Source organism: Candoia aspera, chromosome 1 (genome assembly GCF_035149785.1).
Source record: "Candoia aspera isolate rCanAsp1 chromosome 1, rCanAsp1.hap2, whole genome shotgun sequence".
Classification (NCBI taxonomy): domain Eukaryota; kingdom Metazoa; phylum Chordata; class Lepidosauria; order Squamata; family Boidae; genus Candoia; species Candoia aspera.
This window is the reverse complement of record NC_086153.1, coordinates 1784250-1809002: the sequence shown is the minus strand read 5'-3', so window position 1 is coordinate 1809002 and position 24753 is coordinate 1784250. Positions and strand designations below refer to the sequence as shown.

General features: G+C 52.4%; 1 protein-coding gene across 2 annotated transcripts in view; it reads left to right on the top strand.

Moving 5' to 3' along the window:
* Positions 1 to 24753, top strand: part of SSH2 (slingshot protein phosphatase 2) — a 114045-nt gene that overhangs the window by 77826 nt on the left and 11466 nt on the right. For both annotated transcript variants that reach the window (XM_063295696.1, XM_063295705.1), the window contains 9 exons: positions 3084 to 3187; positions 3924 to 3988; positions 11228 to 11349; positions 15080 to 15148; positions 15859 to 15924; positions 17789 to 17983; positions 20360 to 20453; positions 21478 to 21606; positions 22348 to 22394. In XM_063295696.1, coding sequence (XP_063151766.1) covers positions 3084 to 3187; positions 3924 to 3988; positions 11228 to 11349; positions 15080 to 15148; positions 15859 to 15924; positions 17789 to 17983; positions 20360 to 20453; positions 21478 to 21606; positions 22348 to 22394 — 891 coding nt within the window. The remainder of the gene's footprint in view (positions 1 to 3083; positions 3188 to 3923; positions 3989 to 11227; positions 11350 to 15079; positions 15149 to 15858; positions 15925 to 17788; positions 17984 to 20359; positions 20454 to 21477; positions 21607 to 22347; positions 22395 to 24753) is intronic.

Genomic DNA, 24753 nt, shown 5'->3' with positions numbered 1-24753 from the left:
GCTTAAAAAGCCATTAGGCTAAAAATGGGGTACAGGGATAAAACATGTTCAGAGTTAAACCCAGGCTTTGTGCGCATAAACTCCTAAGCTTCAAAAGCCATTAACCTCAGTGGGGTTTCCCTTGGCTTAAATCCTTGGCTCAATGGAAGCGGTGGTTGGATCTGCATTTCTCCCTGTTTGCGTAATCTGTTGTGGGAAAGATGGGTTATAAATCTCAGGAATAAGAGTTGTATGAGGTTTTGCATAGCGTAGAAAGAATGTGCATCGCAAAAGCTTAGCTCTATCCGGAGAAGGTTCTGGGAAGGTGCAATAGGTCGTCACCTTCTGGAGCCCACTCTCAAATGGCTGTAAAAAAATTTGTTCGTTGTGGAGGGATCCGACGGGGTCTATGAACAAGCACCACTGAGCAAACTATTCATTGCACTGATAGCTGCAACTTTTAGCTCTCCCAAAGTCACCTACTTTGAAGTGAATTGCCTTTTTACAACTTATAAAGAGGTAGTTGTGCTTATTTAGAGTGGTATGTGCCTCTTTTTAACCAAATTGCTCTCAAGGCAGCTCGCAAAAAACAGCGGCAATGCAGAGAGATGAATCTCGGCGCGTAGAGAACCAGCCAAGAAGAGTTTCAAATTGGACAGGCTCAAAACAAAACTGCTTTGTGAAATAAAAATTTTCACGGTCCTTCTGGAGTGGCCAGGGGCTTTAATTAAATCTCCATTTCCTTGAATCTTGCACAAAGCTGAGAGAGCAAAATGGATTTGCCTGGTTCATTTAGCATGAGAAGGGAATGAAATATCTTGGTTGGTTTCCATAATTCATGTAATGATGGCAAACGAGTTTTCATTTGCAAAGCAAGGAGTGGAGTTTGTTTGCAGGTTGCGGTTTCTGGTTTACCCTGTTCTAAAAGATGCATCAAAAGTTGTTTTTTTACAGCCTCTGTGCTTTTGCAGAAGAAAAGCAGAGGCTCTTAACCACAGATAGTACAAACACGATCGATTTCCTGACAGATGTAGACTTGTTTTTTTTAAATGTGCGTTTGGGAAGTCTTCTGCTGTTCTGGTTGTTTTATTTTTAAGAATTGTTTTCAGAAGACAGGCAGATTTCTGCTTAGCATTCTTTGCATAAGAATTTTTGTTCTCAAATAACCATCGGTGACACGGGCCCTCTTGGCAGCATTCGTGGAAACCCAAAATAAGAAAGTGTGAAAATGCTAAACTCTAACAAATTCTCCCAAACTGGCAAAATGTTGGTATCTGTATAAAAGATCATGCAGAATCTTATGGCAAGATGAGCGGATGGCTGTACATCTGCCATCTGGCAAGCTTTGGATGTTTTTTTTTTAAATTGATAATGCCTGAAAAGTTTGCTGGCTTCTGTTTTGACATGCATCGTTGTCCTGCAAAACAGTATTCCATAAACCCAGCACCCTCCTATACGGACTGAGGATGATGGGTGATGGAGTAGAAGCTACCTGAAGGGTACCTGGCTGGGGAAGAGGGATGCTCAGAAAGGCTGTGCCTCCTTGCCATCGCTCTCAGACATGCACACGCACCACCTTCCTGCCTTCAGCTTAATGTGAGCAGCAGAATGGATCTTGAATTTATAATGACCGGAAAAGTTAGGAAACTTGAACAAAGAGGAGTCAGCGAAAAAGGAAGGCCGGCTGAGTCTCTTTGTTAGGAAAGCCCCATAAAGTAAAACCTCAAAGACATCGAACAGAATCTGATACTGGCCTCATGTTGGTCTTTTCCGTCCGTCCGTCCTTCCTTCTCTTTTTCGCTTTCTCATCTTCCTTCCTTCCTTCCTCTCCCCAGCATCAGTTTCTTTCTCCTCTTCGCTACCTGGTTTTCTGCAACCCCAAAAGTGTTGCCCTGTCTGCACTGGGGCCACCTCTGATTCAGCCTTAACTTGGACTGCTGCAGGCCACTGTTTCCAAAACCCACTTCAAGCAATGGATTTCGTGTATTGTACAAATCTGGACCAGACTGTAGTTAAGAGGGTCTTAACCACAATCTGCTGCCATGGCATGTTGGTTGGGCTGTGGCTTCCTGTGACATATGAATGGGAACTAATTATCCTGCAGTTAAGCCAGTGTTAGTCCATTTGGAAAACAAGGTGGGATTGGCTGGAAGAAGGAAATGCTGCTCCAGGATCTTTGTGGCTGTGGGCCGTCCCCTCTGGGCAGGTGGGTGGCCTGGGAGGAGGGGTCCCTTCAGGCCCAAGGGCTGGGAGGGCATGCCGCATGCACCTGGAAGGGGGAGACTGCACCAAGTTCAGGTGCCAAGGGCCCGCTGGATTGGCTCTGAACTGGGGCTGGTCAGCAGGCACCAGTTGGAAATGAGAGATGGAGATTAGTGGCGGGGTGGCGTAGAGCAGGGTTTCTCAAGCTTGGCCGCTTTAAGACATGTGGACTTCAATAATTGAAGTCCACACGTCTTCAGGCTGCCAAGCTTGAGAAACCCTGCTGTAGAGCCTCCTGAAGGATGGTGCGCCCAGCAGGTTGGCACTCAGGGCAGGAATGCTTCATGCTGCAGCATCTTGTGGCAAAACAGTGAAAGGCACCCAGTTCCTCCTCTCTGCCTGTGGTCACCTGAGGCATTTCCCATCCTGCTTTACCCTTGAAATCAGCCCGGGGTGGAGGGCAGGCGGTGGAGGGGGGCATGAAAGACGGAGGTGTGCAAATCCAGTTTAGAGCTGGCCGACTTGGGATTTACACCAGAGCCTCCCCAACTGCACTGCGCAGGCACTCTGCTACTACTAACCACTATGCCTTCTTGTCTGTCCCAGGAAGAGCCAGGGAAGGCAGGGGCGACTGTGTGAACCTTGCTGGGAGGGTGGGCCCCACCAAGCTGGGGGTCCCCAGCAGGAGAGGCACAGCTTATTTCACACCGGTTTCCTTTCCTTGGGGCCACTCGGCTGCAGCCTTCCTCTTTGCGGGCAGAAGGGAGGAAAGAAGGGGTCCTTGGCCCCTCCCTCCCACAGACCTTTCTGGCAACAGGAGGGTGGCTCCCCCCCTGGAATTGCTGCTCCCCGCCTCTCTCTCCTGCTCTCCTCACTTCCGCTTTGCCTTGTTTCTCTTGCAGCATCAGCGAAAGCTTTCTCACGGTGAAAGGCGCTGCCCTCTTCCTGCCGCGCGGAAATGGATCCTCCGCCCCCCGGGTCAGCCACCGGCGTAACAAGCACGCAGGTAACATTCGCTCCCTTGCTCCCCTCCCCACCGCCCCGTTGCTGCCTCTGGATTCCGTCCCCAGCCCATTATTTGGCCCGCGTTCGATTCCCTGAGAAAATGGCTTTCTGCCTTGGGGCAATGCGTGTTTCCCAGCTTGGATGGGTTACTTACGAGAGTTATGAATGAGCCACTTCTCACCATGAGTGGAAACAAGATGGGGTTGAGAAGGAGAAGAGCACAGTAAGGATGTCAGTGTTAACACAAAACATCTGGCATTTGGTACAGGAGACGCTGACCCACCTAAAGCAAGATGCAAGAAAATAAACGTGGCACATCCCCCGAAGATCTGATATAACTTCATCTTTCTTTATGCTCCAGTAGAAGTTACGATTTTCCCTAAAGCAAGTGTAAAGGAAAAAAGAAAATCCCTAGCTCTGTGCACACAAATGCGCAACCCAATCTCTGGATTTTGTACAATAGCTTGAACGTTCATCAAGCCAAATACATCCACGCAGCGTGCTGAAACCATAAAACAAACCAAGCATGGCGGGTTGTGAGAATGCCTGTTTAAGTGACCTGGCTAAGAATGGTCCAAAGGCTGCCAGATTCCTGCATTCGTGCCCCCGGAGCCTGGCTAGTGGGGACAGCCGAGATCTGAGGGCCAGAATAAGAGGGAGAGTTTGCAGGAGGGGCTCAGTGGGGGGTGTGGGTGAGGAGGAAAATGTCCCTAACTGATCCTTTTTCTCTGCTTCAGGAGACCTCCAGCAACACCTTCAAGCCATGTTTATGCTGCTCCGCCCAGAGGATTATATCCGGCTGGTAGGTCTCTCTCAAACGGCCATTCTTTCCCCCACCCCCTGCTCCCCAGCGCCTTGATCCTCCTCTTTCTCACGTTCCCTGCGTGTTTGCATCTGTCTGTAGAAGTATTTCCAACTTTAAGAAGTGTGGACTACTCCCAGAATTCCCCAGCTCCCATGCTGGATGGGGAATTCAGGGAGTTGAAGCCCACCCATCTTAAAACTGCTGAGACTGGAAAACACTAGTCTGCAGGTACCTGTGGGGGGGACGAGGGCGGGGACAAGGGGCAACAAGGCTGACGGCTTCACCCAGATGACACCCTTGCTTCCTTTTGCATATGAAATGCACAAGGTCAGTGTGATGACATCATGCTGTGCGCGACATCATTTTGATATCACGGCTTGTATCACACGCAGACCGTCTGCCTGTTGTGCTGCAGGAACTAGGGACAGGAACTGTTCGAGGGGATTGCGCGCAATTTGTCTGACTTACCCCGCCTCAGAATTCAGACATTCTCTTTGCAGAACCGCTAGTGACTATAATGATCCACTTTACTAGAGCGGCTTTATCTGCAAAGTGTGTAACCCTAATTTTCACTTTAAGTTGTACTGCTTAATGACAGGTAGCTCTGAAAGATGGGCTGAAAAAGACGAAATAAATGAAATGCTGTTGTGGGGAGGGTTGGTCCTGCCTTTTAGCTGCACCGCTGAACGCTGGAATTCGCTTTCCAAGACGGAGCAGCTGTTCCCTGTGCAGACGTTCGTGGCTTGGGTATTAGGCTGGGTGTTGGCACGCGTGTGCGTCTTTTCAGGAGCACGTTAACTCACCCCTCCCCAGGCCAAGAAACTGACTCGGCAGCATAATTTCCCAGTTGATGTGTTGGACTTGCAGCCTCCTTATTCCCACCCTCCTGGCGTTTGCCCATAGCGGCTGAGACACGATAGGGAGTCGGGCCAAAAATGCCTGCCGGCGCCGGTTCAGGGATGGCTCTTCTAGGATGGTGCCTTTTAACCCAACTGCCTGGGTGTGACTTGGCTTGCACAAGTGGGGCGGCACCTGGTCGAGGGAGTCGGATCCATTCCCCCTTTGCAAGAGCCCCCTTTGCCCCAGGCGCTGGACAGGGAGAACGGGCTCCGGTCCTCCCTGATCTGCTGATCGCCCCAACCGGCGCCCTGCAGTTGGCTACCAGCAGGCTGGCGGATCATTGTTCGTCTTTGACACTGGCTCCTTTGTATGTTGTACTTGGGGCATATTTGGATAAACCCGGCCTTCCGCGGGCAGAACGAGGGGTGCCAGTCGGCAAGACAATGCCTCCCCTTGTGGAGCGCTAAATTTGGCCTGCCGGGGAGGTCATACAGCGGGCACTTTGTGATTGCCCGCGTGGATCGGTTGCTGCGGGGCCAGCTTTGGCTGGGAGGCACAGCCGATGGTCAGCACAGGAGAAGAACTGGGGCCTCCTTTCCCAAGAGGGGACTCTGTTCCCAAGGGGCTGGGTTCTGACAACCTGGAGGAAGGAGAGCAGCAAACCAGGCCTGTCCCCAGCTTGGCGCTCTTCAGACATATTGGGAGTGGTCAGCATCTGTGGAGGAGGATCCCCTAATTTGGACTGAGCCCAGTGAATGGGCTACGTGGCGTCAGGGACCCCTTCTAGCACAAGCCTTCTGGGTACACATGCAGCCATATAAAATCCACACAGGAGTCCTCACGGTTCCGTTCTTCCCTGTGACCTGAAATGCAAGCCTTGGTAGGTCCAAGCAGGCCGAAATTTGGGATCCCCCCACCACAATTTGTCAGAAACCGCTTACATCCTGAGAGACCTCCCCCACAAGATTGCTCCAAGAATGTCCCATGGTTATAAAACAGCCCCAGCAGGCGAGTGGAGCACCCTTCATGCAGTGAATTGATGACATGATTCTGTTGAGAAAATCTGCTGAGGTGGCGTGTAGTTGTGTCGTGGGAGCTGTGTGCTTTCTTTAACGCCCCCCCTTAAAAAAATAGGCGGATGGCAGGAATCCCCTTAGAGAAAGTCCTCCACCCTCTCTCTCACAGACCTATGCAGACCAGCTCTTCCTCTGATGCTGTAATGGTTGCAGTGCTCACAGGCATCCTTTAAGAGCAAGGCAGGCTTGGCTTCAGAAATACGTGTTGTGCGTGATGCAAATTTCATAGATAAAAGTATTAAAATACATTTGCCCTGTTTAGGAACAAAGGCATGCCTTTCCCCGCTGTTGAACCCATCCAATAGGAAATCAGACCAGTGTGCTGACCAAATGTAGTACAGGTACTCCTCGCTTAACAGCCACAATTAGGACTGGAATTTCAGTTGCTAAGCAAAGTGATCATTAAATGAATCCAACCCAATTTTACAACCTTCTTTGTGGTGGTCATTAAGTGAATCACCATGGGTGTTGAGCAAACCACATGGTCATTAAGTGAATCACATGGTTCCCCATTAATTTTGCTTGCCAGAAGCCAGCCGGGAAGGCTGAAAATGGCAGTCGCATGACCACAGGACACTTGGCATATAAATAAATCAGTCAAATAAATCAAACAAATCAAATCACATAAATGCGGACTGATTGCCAAGTGCCCAAATTGTGATCACGTTACTGCGGGGACGCTGTGATGGTTGTAAGTGTGAGGACCGGTCGTCAGTTGTTTTTTTCAGCACTCTTGTAAGTCTGAACCGTCACTACATGAATGGTTGTTAAGCGAGGACTACCTGTACCCTAAAAGGCATTTAAAAATAAGTCATCACCAGAGGACACATTAGAATTCACAATGTTCCCAAGTCCCAACTACTATCTAGCTCTTACAATGGCAAAAGTGACTTAAAGGTGAGAATCCTTGCACCGCAAGGCCTGGGAAGTTTTCTGATCAAAGGCATTAAGCAGCTTTGCATAGTCAGATTAGCATTTTGTCCTCCATTTTTCTGGCAGAGACAGAATGATGTAGATTTTGGGATTCTTCTTTCCTTGGAGCAAGATTGAACAAATCTTAGAACAAATCCCCAAAGCCCTGTCCTAAAAATTGGCCACATGAAAGGGACGGTGTGAAAACAGCCCTCTGCAGGTTGTAACAACAGTGGAAGTGGCTCTGTTTACAATTTTTCTTGGCTGCACAGCCACAGAGCAGCTGGTCGACTCTGAACCGGTGCCCCATGCATTGCCGAAGAGATAAATAAATACTGCCCGCAGGGCTCCGTCCAGGCCCAGGAGCAGAGGTTGTGCAAAGCACGCTTGGGAGCCGCGAGGGAGGGAGGATTGCCGTGGAGCACAAATTCCAAAGGAGGCTTGCAGGACGGGCCCTGAGCGATGAACGCACCCGCTCGCCACTTCATCCCCGTTCAGAAGGAGATTGGATCGCTGAGCTGCAAGGCCCTTCTGGACGGGGTCTTGGAGGGAGGACTCCGGACAAACACAGCAGCTCGGCATCAGCCAGCTGCATGCAAAGGGGTATGAGAGAAGCATGTCCAAACGGCTTGAGCTGGATTAGTTGGTGCCTTGCGAGCAGAGCAGCCATTATCTGTGCAGCGATGCAGTATCTGCTGCTCCTGAATATGCTTCACGCCTTTAATCCCAGCCTAGGATTGCTGTAGAACGGTGTTTCTCAACCTTGGCCCCTTGAAGATGGGTGGACTTCAACTCCCAGAATTCCCCAGCCAGCTTAGCTTAGCTGGCTGAGGAATTCTGGGAGTTGAAGTCCACCCATCTTCAAGGGGCCAAGGTTGAGAAACACTGCTGGATATGTCATTTGGAATGAAGCCCCAGAGCAGAAAATACTTCGGTGCAGTGTGAATGGGATGGAGCAGGCGATGCTTGATCAGATCAGCCAGCAGTTTTCCTTAACAGACCCGAACTGGCCCAGGAAAGGCTGGGACTGGCAGAGGAAGAAGAAATTTACAGTGATGTGCCCTGGGTCTTCAGAGAAAGGCCAAAATAACTTTCAGGTCTGTGGAAGTGGGAAAGCAAGAATGGCCATTAGCCTGCGGGGCCCGGAGCAGCAGAGTACAGCCTGGGGAGCCTTGGTTCTCAAACCTGGCCACTTTAAGTTGTGCGGACTTCAACTCCCAGAACTCCCCAGCCAGCACGGGAAACCCTGCTTTAAAGCGTCTTCGGCTTCCTTCCACGCTTTTTCTGGCAGTATCGTCTCCCCGTGGGGAAAGATGCAGCATTAAAAATCCTCCTGTTCCTAGAAATCCGCTCCTGTCCAGCTTGCTCGCTGGTGCATCGCATGCCGTTTCAGCAGCTGGACGCCAGGCCGCCGTCGTCGGCTCCAGGCTTCTTCGGCAGCGAGCTTATGTCGAAACCGCCTTGCTAATTATTCCTGACCAAATTGGTTTAGCAGAGCAAATTAGATTACGCTGATCCGCTCGCTGCCAGACAGGCCTCTGGGGAGCTAGCAGGCAGTTGCACGTGGGTGTGCAGGCGTGCATGTTGGTGTATATAGTGGGCATTTTAGTACCCCGACATTGCTGAGCTAGTGGCCTAAAGAGCTTTTGGATCCACACGGGAGACGTATCTGAGCAGCTTTCCCCAGATAAATGGCTCCTCTCCACCTGTTCTAAGATTGGGCAGACAGGTGGGGAGCCCAGCAGCCAGGACCAGGAGGGGGGCAGCCTTGCCCTTTCAGCATCAGGTTGTTAGAGCATTTTTACTTGGTGTTTCTTCTAACTTGTGGCTCACAGCCACCAGATTCATATCCCCCAAAAGTCAGTGTTTCTCAGCCTTGGCAACTTGAAGGTCCTGGGAGTCGAAGTCCAGACAGCTTCAAGTTGCCACGGTCGAGAAACACTGGTCAAAGGAGATAGAAGCGGTTTGCAGATGTTCTGAGTCTGGTGTGAGACGCAGGGGTGTCACAGCTACCCAGCGAGGCACCGACGGGCACCAGAAAAGCCATGCAGGCAAGTAATGCAGAAGGGACGGGGAAGCAAGCCCTGGTGTCAAGGATCTGCTTAGAAGGAAGCTGTACAAAATAAAGTAAATAAAAACTAGACGGCAGCCAGCGTAGTCAGTGGCATCAGCCGCGGAAGAGGACACGCTTTGACCTCTGTGGGCTTCTCCGTCGCAGCAAGGTGGTGTAGGGCAGGCCCTTCCTCGTGGGGTCCGTTCTGATCGGCGCTGAAGCCGAACTTTGCCAGGTGCCACCATCAAGACACTCCGTCGGTGGGGGGGGCCAAGGCCATCTTTAGCTCCTTTTCTGTGAGATAGAGAACAAAAAAGCTGGGCGGGTTTCAGAAAGCCGGGCAGGGCAGGCATCCACTACGAGTTCGCTCCTTGGCATCCTCGCCCCGCGGGCACCTCCGGGCCTCGTGGGTCAGAGTTCCTCTTGGCTTCTCGTAAATTGCTTACGTTTCTTGCCGGCGTGTTTGGGCCTGCCGCGTCAGCGCTGCCTCGGCGTTTGCATCCGGGGCGGAGGGAGCCTGAGATATAGGCCTCCTCGTGCCGAGACAGCGCTTGTCAGAGGCCGGGCACTGCGGGTTGAGCCCATCGAGCCATTTTTGGTTTGATAGGAAGGAAAAGCAGTCAGTGCAGAGCTTCCGTCTGCTGCCTGCCCGTTTTTAGGCAGTCTCACCTCCTACCCTGCTGGCTTTGTGCCAGATGCGGGGGACAGGGAGTGGACTCTGGAAGGACGGCTCAGTTTGGGGGGGATCCTTCTGGACTTCAGGTGCAGGGGCACCCCCCCCTGTGAAAATGGGGTGCCTCGCCATGCCGCATCCACTTCCTTTGGGCCCAAACAGCAGGTAGCTCCTCGTGGGCCAGAGAATATCGGCAGCTGCTCTGTCGCCTCCTTCCTGCGTTGCAACGGGTGGACTTTTGGGTCCCCACTCTCAGCCTTCTAAGACAACTTGGGTTTTGCTGAGCAATGAAAACAGCTTCCAGACCCTGAGGCTGCAGAGAGGGCGTTGAAAGGGCAGGTTGTCGGCAAAGTCTGCGTATTGCAGGATGTACCCGGCCAGTATGAATCTTGATTCCTCCTGCAGGACTGTTCAGTCATACAGCATAGGCAGCTTTGATTCGCAGGGCTCATCCCGGGAATTTGCAAGGAAAATGCCTTCCCTGGGCAAGATTTTGGATACCTGGAACACGGGGTTGTTGCCTGCTGAACAAACGGCCATTGCTTTTTGGTGCCTTGCGTTTCCCGGCAAGGGGGCTCAGCAGCTGAGCCCACTTCTTTCGGACCAGCGAGAAGGGTCGAGGTCCAGTTCCACTATCCTGACCTCTTTGCTTCAGCTTCCCTGGCCCAGGCCCAGCAGCCTGGAGCAGGGCAGGGAATTTGGGACCAGCAGGGGGCATCCGGTTGCATGGTTCAGCATGGGGAATCCCTGCTCCCCCTTGGATGGCTTCATCCGGAGGTCTAGATAAGTTGCTGGAGGAAGAGAGGCCGTCAGGGGCCTCGGGTCCCAGCCGAGAAATAAAACCTCCAGGCTTGGTCGTGGTCTGCTTGTGGGGGTAGCAGCATGGCGAGAGAGCTGTCACCGTCATCCTCTGTCACTGCCCACTGTAGAAAACAGGATGCTGCCCTGGACAAGCCTGGGGTGTGATCCAAGAAAACTTTTCTGGTGTTCTTTTGTTTTGGTGGCGTGGAGGGTCTCTTGTTCCTAGACACCACTGGCAAATGCTGAAATCTGCCCCGTAGGCAGAAATTGAGCCTGTCTGGGCAATGGCTAATCCAGGCCCCTCCTCTCCAAGAATTCTTTTCTACAGATAGTCCTCGACTTACGACCATTTGTTTAGTGACTGTTCAAAGTTACAACGGTGCTGGGGAAAGTGATTTATGACTGGTCCTCGTGCTTACGACCATCGCCGCGTCCCCGCGGTCACTTGATTAAATTCGGGCACTTGGCGACGGGCACATATATACGATGGTTGCGGCGTCCTGGGGTCACATGATCACCATTTGAGACCTCCCCCGGCCGGCTTCCCACAAGCAAAGTCAGTGGGGGAAGCCGGATTCACTTAACAACCGCATGATCCGCTCAATGACCACAGCAAAAAAGATTGTAAAATCAGGCATGATTAATGACTGTCTTGCTTAGCAGCAGGATTTCTGGTCCCAGTTGTGGTCGTAAGTCGAGGACTACCCGTACTGGCAGGGTTTCATGAAGCAAGTCCTTTGCCTCTGATCTCAAGAGGTTGTGCGTAACTCATTGCCCGGACAGTCGAAGTTGTAGTTCAACTCACCCGAAGCTTCTGAACTTAGGGGAAAACCGGCTTGGTGGAGGGCTTTCAGACTGGCTCTCTCGGGTTCCCTTCTCAGGCGGTGAGGCTGGAAAGCACCTATCAAAACCGCACCCGGTACATGGTGGTGGTCTCGACGAATGGCCGGCAAGACACGGAGGAGAGCATCGTCCTGGGGGTGGATTTCTCTTCCAACGACAGGTGGGTTGTGGCGTTCTGCGTGCCCCTTGTGGAGCCCCCCCAAGGGGTAAGGCCAACCTGGAAAGCACCACTGAGTCATCGGAAGGCCAGCGTGACTTTCCTGCCAGGAAAGTCTTCAAGCCTGTAGATGTTGACCCTGGGGTCCGAGGAGGGGGCTGTGGCCTAGTAGGAGAAGGAGGGGCGTGGGGGGCGGGGTTTGGGGGTCCATCCACTTTGAAGAAGGTGTGAGGGCTGTCCCCTGGAGTTGGGGGGGCAGGCTTCATCACGGGGGAGGGGTTCAAGCCAAGGCTGGACAGCCATTGGACTGAGATGGTCTGAGGGTTCCTGCCCTGGGCAGGGGGCTGGACTTAGAAGACCTGCACGGTCCCTTCCAGCCCTAGGATTCCAGGATTCTGTAGATAGGGGTGGTGGGTGCAACCTCTCCCTCTTCCTACACTCCGCTGCCACAAGCAAGCAGAGATGGCCCCTAGCTGAGACGTGTCGGGAGAGGGCCCTCTGGCTCTGCGAGGGGAACTGACCTTGAGCTCCTGCTGGCATAGGCTGCCGCGTCCATGGAGTATCGAGGGCATTGTGTAGCGCCTTGTTTTTCAACCTTGACACCTTTAAGGTGTGGAGACTTCTGGGGGTTGAAAGCCACACACCTGAAAGCAGCCAAGGTTGAAAAACGCCGCTGTAGCACAAGTTTGCTTGTTTGTTTATATTTCAAATTTCTGTCACCGGCCACCTCTCCCGAAAAGGGGACTCTGGGCGCTTTACAATCAGAATTAAAACACATACATTACAATATAGAAAGCTCTATAAAAATAAAATAGATATAAAACATAAACATAGTTCTCGTTCATAAGGCCGTGGAAAGTGCTGAGAACGGAACTGGCCCAGCGAGCAGGTGAAAACCTCCTCAACTGACTGCCTGTTTGGTTGTTAGGAGGGTGCTGGACTGGAAGAGGTTGATGCAGGAAGTTGTGAGGCTAGGCTGAAGCTGCCATAACTCAAGGCAAGCAAGAGAGGACAAAAAGCCAAGAAACTTGTCTAAAGATCCCTTCGGGGAGGTAGATAAGAAGGAAGCAAGTCATTAAGGAAACAAAGGAAAAATGTCACCTGAACCAGACAAAGGAAGCTGGGCCTGAGCACATGGAGAACCCCCTCATCCCATCAACAGCTGCCAGCCTTGTAAATTAAAAATTCAAGAGTAGCTGCCAGACTTAGGAATCAACAGTGTAAGGACCTTTGGGGATAATGGGGGTCCTAAAGGCCCACCCACTCGTTGAGTCATCTTTGGATGGCTCCGTCCCTCTAGCTCAGTGTTTCTCAACCTTGGCCACTTGAAGATGTGTGGACTTCAACTCCCAGAATGCCCCAGCCAGCATGGGGCATTCTGGGAGTTGAAGTCCACACGTCTCCAAGTGGCCAAGGTTGAGACAGACTGGTTTAGGGGGTGTTATTTGGATCCCCCACCTAGCCATCATGCCTGGCGTCCTCTCGAGGTCTCCTATCCAAGGACTGTCCAGATCGGTGTCTGCTTAGCTCAGCTTTTTCCCAAATTAACCAGCCTTGCTAGGTGCCTCCTTCTCCAAAGATTCAACAGGAGAAGGGCCGAGGCCTCTTTTGGAGTACCTGCAGGAGTTCCCCCAAGCCTCTCCTTTTAGGAGCTGCTGTGATGAGCCTCTATTTTATGGGGACGTTTTTGATCCAGGCCCAGGAAGAAGGTCAGAAATAGGCAGCGGGCTTATCCTATGTACAGAAAGGCACCGGTCTGGGTGCTGGTTCACCGTAGCAGGGACCTTGCTTCAGACACATTTGCGTGGGGTTGTTTTGGGGAGAATGGAGTGGAGAGTCACAGACTTTCTGTCGAGCTCCTTGGGAGCAGAGCAGAGAAATAAACAAGGCTGTGCAAGTGGCTCAGTCGCTGCTTATGGCAAAGGGGTTGGGGGCAACCTGCACTCCTCAGATCTATGCCCCTCCCTCAGATTTCCACAGATCACACCTTTTCATTTGGGCAAGAAGGAACTGGAGGTCTTTTCCAAACCCCTAAAACTTGCAGAAATAACTGTCAAGCTTCTCCTGGGCTGAACTCACTCAGTTTCCTTTCAACCCCCACTTTCCTGCCCAAAAACCCTCCACCAAAGGCAACAGCAAAGTCAAGTCCTGCACCCGCTGCCCCCAGTCCCTGACAGGCATCTTAAAAGAATCCGTGTCCCACCCCACCCAAGCCAAAGATTTCCTCTTGCCGTGTTGGTAGCTTTCCTTTCCTATTTAAATCATCGTTCTTTTAACAATGCAAAAAGGTGCATTAGAAGAAGCACGCTTTTAAATAGCTGGGAGTGTTATTTTTTTAATCTCCTTTTTAAAAAAAAAAAATTAAATGGGTCCTGAAGTTATTTTTTATTATCAATTGCCCTGAGATTGGGAGAGGCGTGTTTTTAAATAGCTGAGAGCGTTACTTTTTATGTCCTTTTCTAAAAAAAAAAAAAAGAATTAAATCGGTCCTGAAGTTATTTTTTTCATTATCAATTGCCCTGAGATTGGGAGGTCACCAATATCATTTTTAAGAAAAAGTCACTTGTAACACAGATGAGCGAATCAAGCCAGCCGCCGCTGGATTCAGCCTGATCTGAAGGGGAGGGCCTTTCTCGCTGAACTTGTTCCCCTGACCTTGATTCCGGTCCAGCTTGGGCAGGGGGCAGTTGGCCCACCCCTGCCCCCTCGCCGTGTCTGGCCGTCTGCTGCTTTCCTGGCCTCCCTCCTGACCTGCTTCGTATTTCCAACCTCAATTTAGCCTTGTTGCTGGGGCTTTGGTGGAAGGGGGAGTGGCGAAAGTCCCTAAAAATATCCCCAGCCCCCAGGGGGGCCCTCCAGAGCCGCCTTGTCCTTCCCCTGCCATCTCCTTCTTTCCATTAGCTCATCGGGCTTCGCTCCATGCGCAGGGCTTGGAGGAGGACGGCCACCCTTGCGTGCTCATCCTCCCTGCTACGGTGAACCAGCACCCAGACTGGTGCCTTTCTGTACATAGGATAAGCCTGCCGACCATTTCTGACTTCTTCCTGTGCCCGGTGCAAAAAAGTCCCCATAAAATAAACTAATCCAATGTACACACGCTGCTCTTTTCCAGGAGGTTGCCTGTTCTGAACCCCTCTTGCTCCCTGACTAAGGCAGAGGACTTTTTCCTAGCTTTTGAGCTGCCCAACCTAGTGCTGTCCAGAAGGGTTAATTGCAACCACCATCATCCCCAGCCAGCACGATCAACCTCTGTGATCAACCCATCGGGGGGGAACTGGAACAGCAAAGCTCTGGGACGAACGCTGAAGTCTCTTTTTCCTTTGTGGAAGCAGAAACGGCTGCTGACAATTGAAGAGCTGTTAGTCAGGAATTCCCCAGCCTAGCTGATCAGGAAGCAATGAAACGGGCAGGACGCAGGGCAAGGAAACATTTTGGGTTATGCGGAGCCACTCCTGAACGCAACTTGGGCATGAGTCAGGGTTGCAGGAAGACTTAGGCCGAGGGGGAGGCTGTTAGTCTAAAAGCTTTGGGGGCATCCCTGGTTTAATCGCTCGTCACAAACAGTGGTGGAAAGGTAGTGCCTGTGGGGCTGGGGCTTGGCTGCTTTAAACCCAGCAGTGCCTCGGGTCACGGGAGACCAGACAGGACCCTGGGCCGGTGAGTTTGGCCCTGGCTGGAAGTCTCCGAGATTGCTGAAAGCTTCAACAGACGTTCTTCCTTGTTGGTCCTACAGCACCGTTTGCACAATGGGGCTGGTCCTGCCACTCTGGAGCGATGCCCTTATCCACCTGGACGGCGATGGGTAAGCGCTGGGTCTCACCTGACCTCCTCGGGAGGCCATCTCCCTTCCACCGGGCACCCCCAGGGCCCCAGGTCTTCTGCCCCGCAGCATCGGGATAGTCTAGAGCAGTGTTTCTCAACCTTGGCAACTCTTAAGATGGGTGGACTTCAGTTCCCAGAATTCCCCAGCCAGGAATTCTGGGAGTTGAAGTCTACCCATCATAAAGTTGCCAAAGTTGAGAAACACTGCTCTAGAGGTTCCCCTCCATTTCAGCGTTGCGGGACACAGTACCATGTGATGACATTCGCCATTTACTCTGGTCCCTCTGTGTCCAAAGAGATGCTGAACAGGAAGCTTCCCTCTGGGCCAGATGGAAATTCCACGTGTCGGATTTATTGGCCCATTTGCAGGAAGGGGACAGGAGCATTGGATCCTTCAGCCCAAGGGAGGGAGCCAAGGGTTCTCTTCTCCATCATTTTAATAATAATAATAATAATAACAACAACAACAACAACAACAACAACAACGTATTGATTGATCGTTTCCTTAAAGCAGGATGGTTTCCTCCTCCTTTCCGAATTGTGGGGAACGGATGCCCTCGGGCATCAGTTCTTCAAGGGCAAAAGGGCCAGCTTTACCATCCTCCTCACCAGACACCTAACTGCTTTATCTGCCCCTGGGAAAAGTCCCTTTTCAAGGCTATTGTTTAAACCAACCTTACTCTCCTGCAGGGGCTTCAGCGTTTCAACCGATAATCGGATACACATCTTCAAGCCGGTGTCTGTGCAGGCCATGTGGTAAGGCCACTTCTGCTTCTCGTGCTCTTAAATCCCTCTGTCTCCAGGGATCTGCAGCAGGAGATCCAGGAGGAGAGTTTCCAAACCAGGCAACAGTTCTTTCTTGGTGGAGCTGGTATCTACAGCTATACTGCTCTTAAGCATGGAGGCTTCGTTCCATTTTGGGGTCTTGCCGGGCTGACTCTCCCTAGACTTCAGAATCCTGGTTAGAAGCCCTTCCTTACACCAGGCCTGGAGTGAACCCAGTAGGGCTGATTCTGATGCTGGGGACGCTTTCCTGTTCACTCAGGCTTCTGGTACTTTTGAACACGCTTGTTTTACCAATGATCGCTTTGCGATTAGTATTTAGAACCAACCTGGAGATGTTCATATACGAAGACTATCAGGTGTTCCAAGTATCAAAATGCTTGGAATAGTAACAAGTACAACCAGGAAATTACTGTAGCTCAGACTTACTGTACTGCTGTTGGTTGAAAGAGTCGTTAGTGTGAAAGAGTGCTGCCCTGAAGCACAGATAAGAATAAGGAAAGATGATCTGAGTGGACCTCAACTCCCAGTGTCCTCTCTGGGTAGTTTTCTTGGCAGCAGGAAAGAAGTAGTTTACCACTGAGATAGCAGTTCACCTCCCCAGTCTCACCAACAGGTAGTCCTCACTTAATGACCATGATTGAGACTGGGATTTCAGTTTCTAAGCAAAGCAGTCATTAAGTAAATCCAACCAGATTTTATGGCCTTTTTGTGGCAATCATTAAGTGAATCACCATGGCCATTAAGCAAAACACGTGATCGTTAAGCGAGTCACGCAGCTCCCCATTGATTTTCCTTGCCAGAAGCCGACCGGGAGGGTCAAAAATGGAGATCACATGACCACAGAACACTGCAACATTCATAAATGCAAACTGGTTGCCAAGCACCCAAATCGTGCTCATGTGACCGTGGGGGTGCTGTGACGGTCGTAAGTGTGAGGACCAGTCATAAGTCTTTTTTTTCAGCACCATCATAAGTCAGAACCATCACTAAACAAATGGTCATTAAGTGAGGACTACCTGTACAGCCCTGTGATTTCCTAGTGGTGTCCTATCCATGGACTAACAAGGTCTCCTGCTGCTCAGCTTTTTTTGAGGTTGGTTGGATGCTCCTGGGTGACAAGTGGTTTTAATCTATTGGACATTTAATTTATTGCTTTATGAGCCGGGATGACTGCCTGGGTAGCACCCACCTCTCCCTCTTCTATCCGGACTCTGGCAAACACCTTCCGCCCAGCTGTCCCCACAGCACCAGTAAGGACTCCTGGGGGTCAGTGGAGACGCCTTTACGAGTACCCGGTGGTGCGGGCTCTCTTTGTGAGGGCGGGGGTCAGGTTTGGAATGCGGAGCCACACGTTGTGGGCCAGCAGACGAGGGCTCACCCCTTGCCGAAGTCGCTGCCCCCGGGTGCCATAACCGCTTGCAAACCCTGATTTAACAGAATGCCGCCTCCTCCCCCTCCTCTTCTTCTTCTGGGCCGGTGGGTGCCCACCCAAAGAAAGATCTTTCTGGGTTGCAGCCGCCTGCTATTTCTGTCTTCCAAGAAAGCCGAGGGGGCACCCACTTGAGCCAAGTGACCTTCTTGGAAATAAAGAGGACACGGACGGTGGAGCAGCCCAGCTTCCCTTTCCAATCCCTTGGCACGGATTTATTTTTGATGTTGACGGTCAGGTGCTCCAGGGAGCCCCGTCAGTGCCAAGGACTTCTTTGAACAGCAGTTACATTTTGAGGATGGTTTTCACTGTTTCTTCCCCAAATCACCCTCTGCCTTTGCAGAAAATCACAGCTGGCCGTGGAAAACTAGGGGTCAGCGGGTCTCTCCTTCCCTCCCCGCCCAGGTCTGCCCTGCAGAGCCTCCACAAAGCCTGTGAAGTGGCCCGGATCCACAACTATTACCCCGGCAGCCTGTTCCTCACCTGGGTCAGTTACTATGAGAGCCACATCAATTCCGACCAGTCATCGGTCAACGAGTGGAATGCCATGCAAGATGTCCAGTCCCACCGCCCGGATTCCCCGGCCCTCTTCACGGACGTGTAAGTGGATCTGGGCGCCCCGCTGAGCTCTCACGAGGACGCCCTTGGCCCTCACTGCCCCTGGGTAGCCAAAAACAGTAGCCCTGCCCCTCAGCTGGTCCTTCCCGGGCACGTTGTGCTATAACTCCCATCATCCCCAACCAGAGCAGCAAACAGACTGTGACAGTGACCCTCCTTGGAAGCTGTTGGTGGGTTGCAGTTTCTCTCTTCACACCCCACTTGCCGGGTGGTGCCTATGCCCAGGGGTATCTTCCGGTGGAGGGGGGTGAAAAAGTCAAAATGGTCGCCGCAGCCATGTGGTTGGGGTCAACATCTTGACTTTTTTAACCTCCCCAGGACGCGACTCTGCCTGCATCTGTGTTCCTTTCAGCACCAGGGGAAGATTTTCCCCAGGCGTATCAAAAACCGTTTTCTTGTGTCAGAGCACTAGTGTGCTTAGCTGTGATACAATGGCACATTTATTGCCATTTTCATCGTGGCACCTGGTTGGTACCTTTCCCCTTGTGCTGTTCTGAATGTGGGGATTTTATGCTTCTTTTGTACTGTGGTATTTTTTTACGACCTACAGCAGTGTTTCTCAAGCTTTGCAACTTTCAGATGGGTGGACTTCAACTCCCAGAATTCCCCAGCCAGCACCGCTGGCTGGGGAATTCTGGGAGTTGAAGTCCACTCATCTGAAAGTAGCAGAGCTTGAGAAACACTGGTCAAGAGATCTCCTGTGATGAGATCCTAGTAAAGTACTATAAATAATAAATCTGCCAGAGGGGGCATTGGTGCCAGCTGTGGGGATGCCAGTCCCAGGCAGGCCAGGCCACCGAAGGAGCCCAAACGTGCCCCTAATTCTTAATCTCTCTGGCACTGCTTTCAGAGAATTTTGGGGAGAGGAATGCCAGTGGCCAAAATCTTAACTCCATGCACCTCAGGGAGGCTGAGCACTGAAATTGGCTGGAGCGCTTCCTGGCCCTCTCAGGATCTCTAAATGCCTCTGTTTGGGGAGGAACCTCGCAACGTCTTGTAGGCAAGACAGTCGCCCCGATCTTTAGGATGAGAGGCAAGCTAAGCCAGAGCTGAAGGAACTCCTGGGGGCTTCCGGAAGGCCTCCGGCCCCCAGGATCCCCCTTTTGTTTTGCTGAGCCCGCCTGGCCCTTCCTGGGCGCAGGACGTTCGTGTCTGGACTGGCCAGCTGTCTCTGGTGCTCCGGGGGCTCCATCCTCGCTGACGAGGCCCAGCTATTTTTACAGCCAGCGATAAGGCGAGAGGCTGCTGGAATGCGCCTCTGGGTGCTCAACAAGCTCTGGGTGCCATATATGGAGGCGTGGAAGTGCTCACCTCTCCAAGGAAGGTAGAGGGTGGAAGAGGAAAGCGGCTCAAGCCTCGAGGCGGTCCGATGGCCTTATCGGTGCAGGGGCAGGAGGCCACGGGTTGATCCGGCCATTATTCCAGGGACGCAGTCTAGCCGGAGCCTCAGTTTCCACTGTGTGACCTTGAACCCACTCAGCCTCCACGGAGACACGGAGGGTGAAGCTGGGTGAGGTGAACATAGACGCCGACCTCAGCTGCATCAGAGGGAAAGGGGGACACAAAAGCAACACCTCAGGGGCGCTACAGCACTCGGCGCCCCTTTAAACTGCATTCCCACCTCTCTGGTGTTGGATCTGGGAGGGGGCAGTCCCAGACAGCACAGGCGGGTTGAGGATAGCAAACCTCGAACTGGTGGGTGATTCCGCCCAGACCCCAGACCCCTGGCTTCGTGTAGATGTTAAATAGACCCCGTAGACTCTACACCACCCCGTATTGGCGTGCCTGGGGGCTTGATCTCCCCTTCCCTGAACAGCCACTCAGCAGGAGCTGAACCCCTGGGCAGCACCCCCAACCCCCAGCCTTTACAGGTGGTCCAGAAGGACACCATGGCCGAAGTTCTCAGGGCTGCTGAAAGATCTAGCAGGGCTGGGGGGTCGTGCGCCCTCCCTCTCATCCCCACCAGAGGCTACTGACAATAAAGACCAGGACAGTCTCAGTCCCCTGGCTGGGCCTGGACCCTGGCCAAAAAGTGTTCCAGCCTGGTTGACCCCGATGCCCCATCAACTTCTCAGCCAGCTCCGCTAGACATCAAAAAACTGGCCCTTGTTCCATGGGCTAAATCAGGACTGGGAACCTGCTGCAGGACTGCAATTCCCATCCCCCCTCACTGTATGTGCCGTGCTGGCTGGGAATCCTGGGGGCTGTGGTTGCGCAGCACCTGACCAACGCCAAGTAGAGGAAGGCGGCGATGGCCGTCTCCGAGCGGACCTGTGACCGCAGGAGGTGCCGAGGCCCATCCTTGCCCGCCTCCGTCTGCTCCTTCCGATTCTACCATTGTGGCTTCCCTTGTTTCAGCCCGACGGAGCGCGAGCGGACGGAGCGCTTGATCAAGACCAAGCTGCGGGAGATTATGATGCAGAAGGATCTGGAGAACATCACGTCCAAGGAGGTGAGTGGTGGGGCAGGGGGGAGGCGGTGCCTTGGGGCGCAGCTGGGGGGCTGCGGGGGAGAGGGGTGCTCCGCAGCTTCCCAGCTCGGCTTTCGAGGAGGTCTCAGCCGTCGTGGGGCGAGCGTGTGAGGCAAAGTCACAGGCGGTGCCAGCTTTTTCTTGCCAGCTAGCTCCCCCCAGCTCTCCCCTCCTCTTCCTCCCCCTTCCCATCTCTCCCTGCCCCAGCAGGCGGTTTTGGCTGCGGCCCCTCTTGTGGCTCGAACTACAGTGCCCGGCATCCCTGACCCAGGGCCGTGATGGCTGGAGCCACGCAGAGCGGCCTCTGAACTTCCCTGCTCCTGGGGAGCAGCCACTGAGCTCGTAATATCTTAGCCCCGTGCTCTTCTATGGGCCTCTGTTCCTGCAGCTGCTCATTCCTGCCCCACAAATCGGCTTTCTCATACCTGGCGATCTCGTAACGCCTCGGTCTTTCAGCTCTCGGTCCTCCAAATGGATGAGGCTGTCATTCGGCGCCCCTTGGGGAGGGGCTGGGGGCAGGAGGGGGGAGAGCTTGTCTTTACTAGACCAACTTAACTCTCTGGTAGATTTTGTTTGGCTTCGTTGCCTGTAGGGCGAGGTAATCTGTTTGGGGGCACAGTGACAATCCGAATTCGGGCGAAAAGGAAAGCGGGTTAGGGTTGGAATCAGAAACACCTAGAAGAAGGCTGACTGGTGCAGATTGCTGAGCTCTGGGGTGGTGTCACAGCTGAGGCATTCCCCCCCCCCCCCCGTGAGCCTTCGCCCCCCCCCCCCTGCTGTTGGCACTGAAGTCCAGAGGATGTTTCTCAGCTCAAACCAACCCTTTGCTTCGCGTGATGCCAGCTGCTCTTTCAGCTTCCAAGCATCCGGCTTTCTGCCCTCCGAATGTGGGTCTTGGTGCAGACAAACTGGACCTGCTTGGGGGATCTCGGGGCTGTTGATAAAATGTCACTTCTTTAAAAACGCGGGTCGCCTCAAGGCTGCCTCTCCGCTGCTCCCGCCCCAGATCCGCACGGAGCTGGAGATGCAGATGGCGTGCAACCTGCGGGAGTTCAAGGGGTTCATCGACAACGAGATGATTGTCATCCTGGGCCAGATGGACAGCCCCACGCAGATCTTCGACCACGTCCTTCTGGTGAGAGCCCCCGGCGTCGGGCGGAGCGGCTGTGGGGTCTTAAACCTCACCCAGGCACACTCCTCGCTTCCCGTGCCCTACTGAGTCACTCCCTGCCAGTGCCCTTCGAACGAGCGCCCTCATGCCCCGTTTGGCACGCCCCTCCCCATCCCCGCACTTCTGGCAGGACCGGTGGGCCTGACAGTCCCCTTCCAGGAACCAACGTGTTTGCCAGTATTCGGAGTTTGAGGCGGGGAGCGGCTCGGCTTACCCCAGGTGGCAGCAGGGGACTGGGGGGCTGTTCCTTGCCTTGGCTGGGGGGGGGCATTGCTTAGGACCCACTCCAGTGCTGAGATTCAGGTGCAAGGCACCCTAATCCAGGGAAGCTGGTGGGGGAATTCTGGGCCAGTCAGCCCAGTCCTCCCTCATGGGGGGCAATTGCAAGGAACAACACTAAGATTACAAGATATATCATCCTGAGGGACAAGTGTGGGTTCGGGCAGGGTTTGGGGCGGGGGTTGGCTTTGGGGGCAGCGAGTGGAGGGACTAAATGAGAGCTGCACGCTTGCAGAGGCATAACCATCCTCCCTGCAAACCGAAACCTCTTGGGGGCTGAAACCCCTGGTTTTCCTTTCCTTTCTCGTCGGGCACATTCTCGGGAGTCCTGGGGCTCAGGGCCGGAGACGGGGGCTGCCCGCCTTGGGTCTGGCGTGACCAGATACGAGAACGTGTTGCTTTCTGCCTTGTCGCCTGTTTGTGCAGGGTTCGGAGTGGAACGCCTCCAACCTGGAAGACTTGCAGACCAGAGGGTGAGTTGGGCCCAGAATTTGGGGTTGCCCTCGCAAAACACGAGGTTCTTTATGCTGTTGGTTTAATTGATTGTTATCACCTCTCAGAAGGGCATTCCCTTTCCAAGGCGCGTGCTTGTCTGTATATAGAAGGAAAGGTGTGTGTACTGTGTGTATATTTATATACCCTTCCTCCTGTGTTCACGGAGAAGATCTGTCTGTGTGGTCGCTGGGAGTCGAAAACAACTTGATGGCACATCATCCATCCATCCATCCTTTGTGGGGGGGGGTGCATTTATATGCCTTTCCTTCAATCTTCCCAGTAAAAAACGGACTGCAAGATTCATCCCAGAGTATAGCTATTACCAACTCCTAAAGCTCTTCCTTTTTTTCTTTCTTTCTAATATTTGTGGAGAGTGAAACGGGGGTTATCTTATCCTTGACTGTTGCCAAACTCCTTGGGTGAATGCAGGAAACTCTGGCAGGCTGAAAAACTAGATTAGCAAAACTGAAAAAGTTTGATTGGCTCCTGGCAACATTTGTATCTGCAGAGAGGCTTTGTGGGCCCTGGCACAAATATTTTCACACTGGGGGCACTTTGTCCTCAGGCTTCCTGTAGCAAAGGGGTAGCAACTGCATCCAAGGCCAGAAGGTTTGGTGGTTCTTGGTCGGGGGGGTTGGGGTTTGGAATATCAGACCTAATTACAATACTCTCAAGAAGCTTATTAGCAGGGTATATACATTTATTTATTTGTTTGTTTATTCAATCAATCAATCAATCAAATTTATCACCACCCATCTCCCAAAAGGGAGTCTGGGCGGCTCACAACAAAACATAGATAAAAATATAAAACTATAAGACACCACAATACAAATACAATGAATATAATAAAAACCTCGAAGGCTGGAAGTTCTTTATGATCCGCAAGCAGAGCAGGGTCGTTCTAGGAGACTAACCATCCCCAGGAATGACAACCCTCCCTCCCGCCCCAGACATAATTACAGAACCAGGTCTTTAGCTGTTTCCCAAAGTCCAGGAGGGAGGGAGCCAATCTCACTTCAGCAATTCAGAATGCTGCGTGAAGGGCTCAGCTGTTCTGGGCTGTGTCAGAAGAAGCATTATATGAAACACACATGAGGTCCCTATTCTTTTTTACTCGGCTCCGATGAGGTCACACCTGGAGTGCTGTTGAGCAGTTCTGGGCATCACATTTCCAGAAGGGAATGGACAGACTAGAACAGGTTCCAAGGAGGGTGACCCTGGTGATTCCAGGACTTGAGGACCTTCTCTGTGAGGACAGGCAGAAGGAGGTGGGGCTGTTGAGCTTGGAGAAGAGAAGATGGAGGGGATGCAAGATGGCCCTGCTTAAGTTCATCCAGGGAAGACGGCCACGAGCTGTTTTATATGGCACCTTAACTTGCCCAAAGGGATGGGTTGCCGTTGTCTTGCTTTTGCTTAAATGCAAGGATGAACTTTCTGCCAGATTTGCACAACCGTGGAAGAGCATTTGTATGCAGGTGGTGGGTTCTCCCTCTCTGGAGGTTTTCGAGAAGAAGCTGGACAGCCACCTCTGCTGGAGGGTTTCACGGATTTTCCTGCACGTTGCAGAGGATTGGACTGGATCTGTGTTTTTCAAACTTGGTGATTTTTTTAAGATGTGTGGACTTCAGTTCAATGTGCAGATTTCAAGATGTGTGGAATTGAAATCCGCATGTCTTAAAGTCACCAAGTTGAAAAACCACAGTCTAGATTGATGTTTCTCAACCTTGGCAACTTTAAGAGGTGTGGACTTCAACTCCCAGAATTCCCCAGCCAGCATATGCTGGCTGGGGAATTCTGGGAGTTGAAGTCCACACCTCTTAAAGTTGCCAAGGTTGAGAAACACTGGTCTAGATGGTTCTTGGTGTCACCTCCAACTCCACACAATTCTATGATTGTATGTTCTGGGAGGACTCACTTTTTTCCTTGTCAACAACTGGGACTCAGCTACACTGCCCCTGCAGGGGGAAGCTCTGCTTGGCTCTCCTGGTTCACTTACATACTGCATAAAAAGATCCTCCTGATGTACTGATTTCAGCATAAAAGAGGTCTACAGCTGGTCCTCAACGTACGGCCATTCATTTAACAACCGTTCAAAGTTATGACGGTGCTGAAAAAAGGAACTTACAACCAGTCCATTTCCTGATGAGCAACTGAGGGGCTGTTTTTCTTCCCCTTGCCTTCTCACCCTTTTCTTGCCCCCCAGCCATGCTTGGTGGGCTGTTAACAAAAGCCCCAGGACTCTGGGGGACAAGAAAAGGGCTGGGGGTTATGCCGAGGGCTTCGGGCTCCCCCCTTGGCTCTCCGGCAGGAAGAAATTTACAGCACATTCTCCATCTT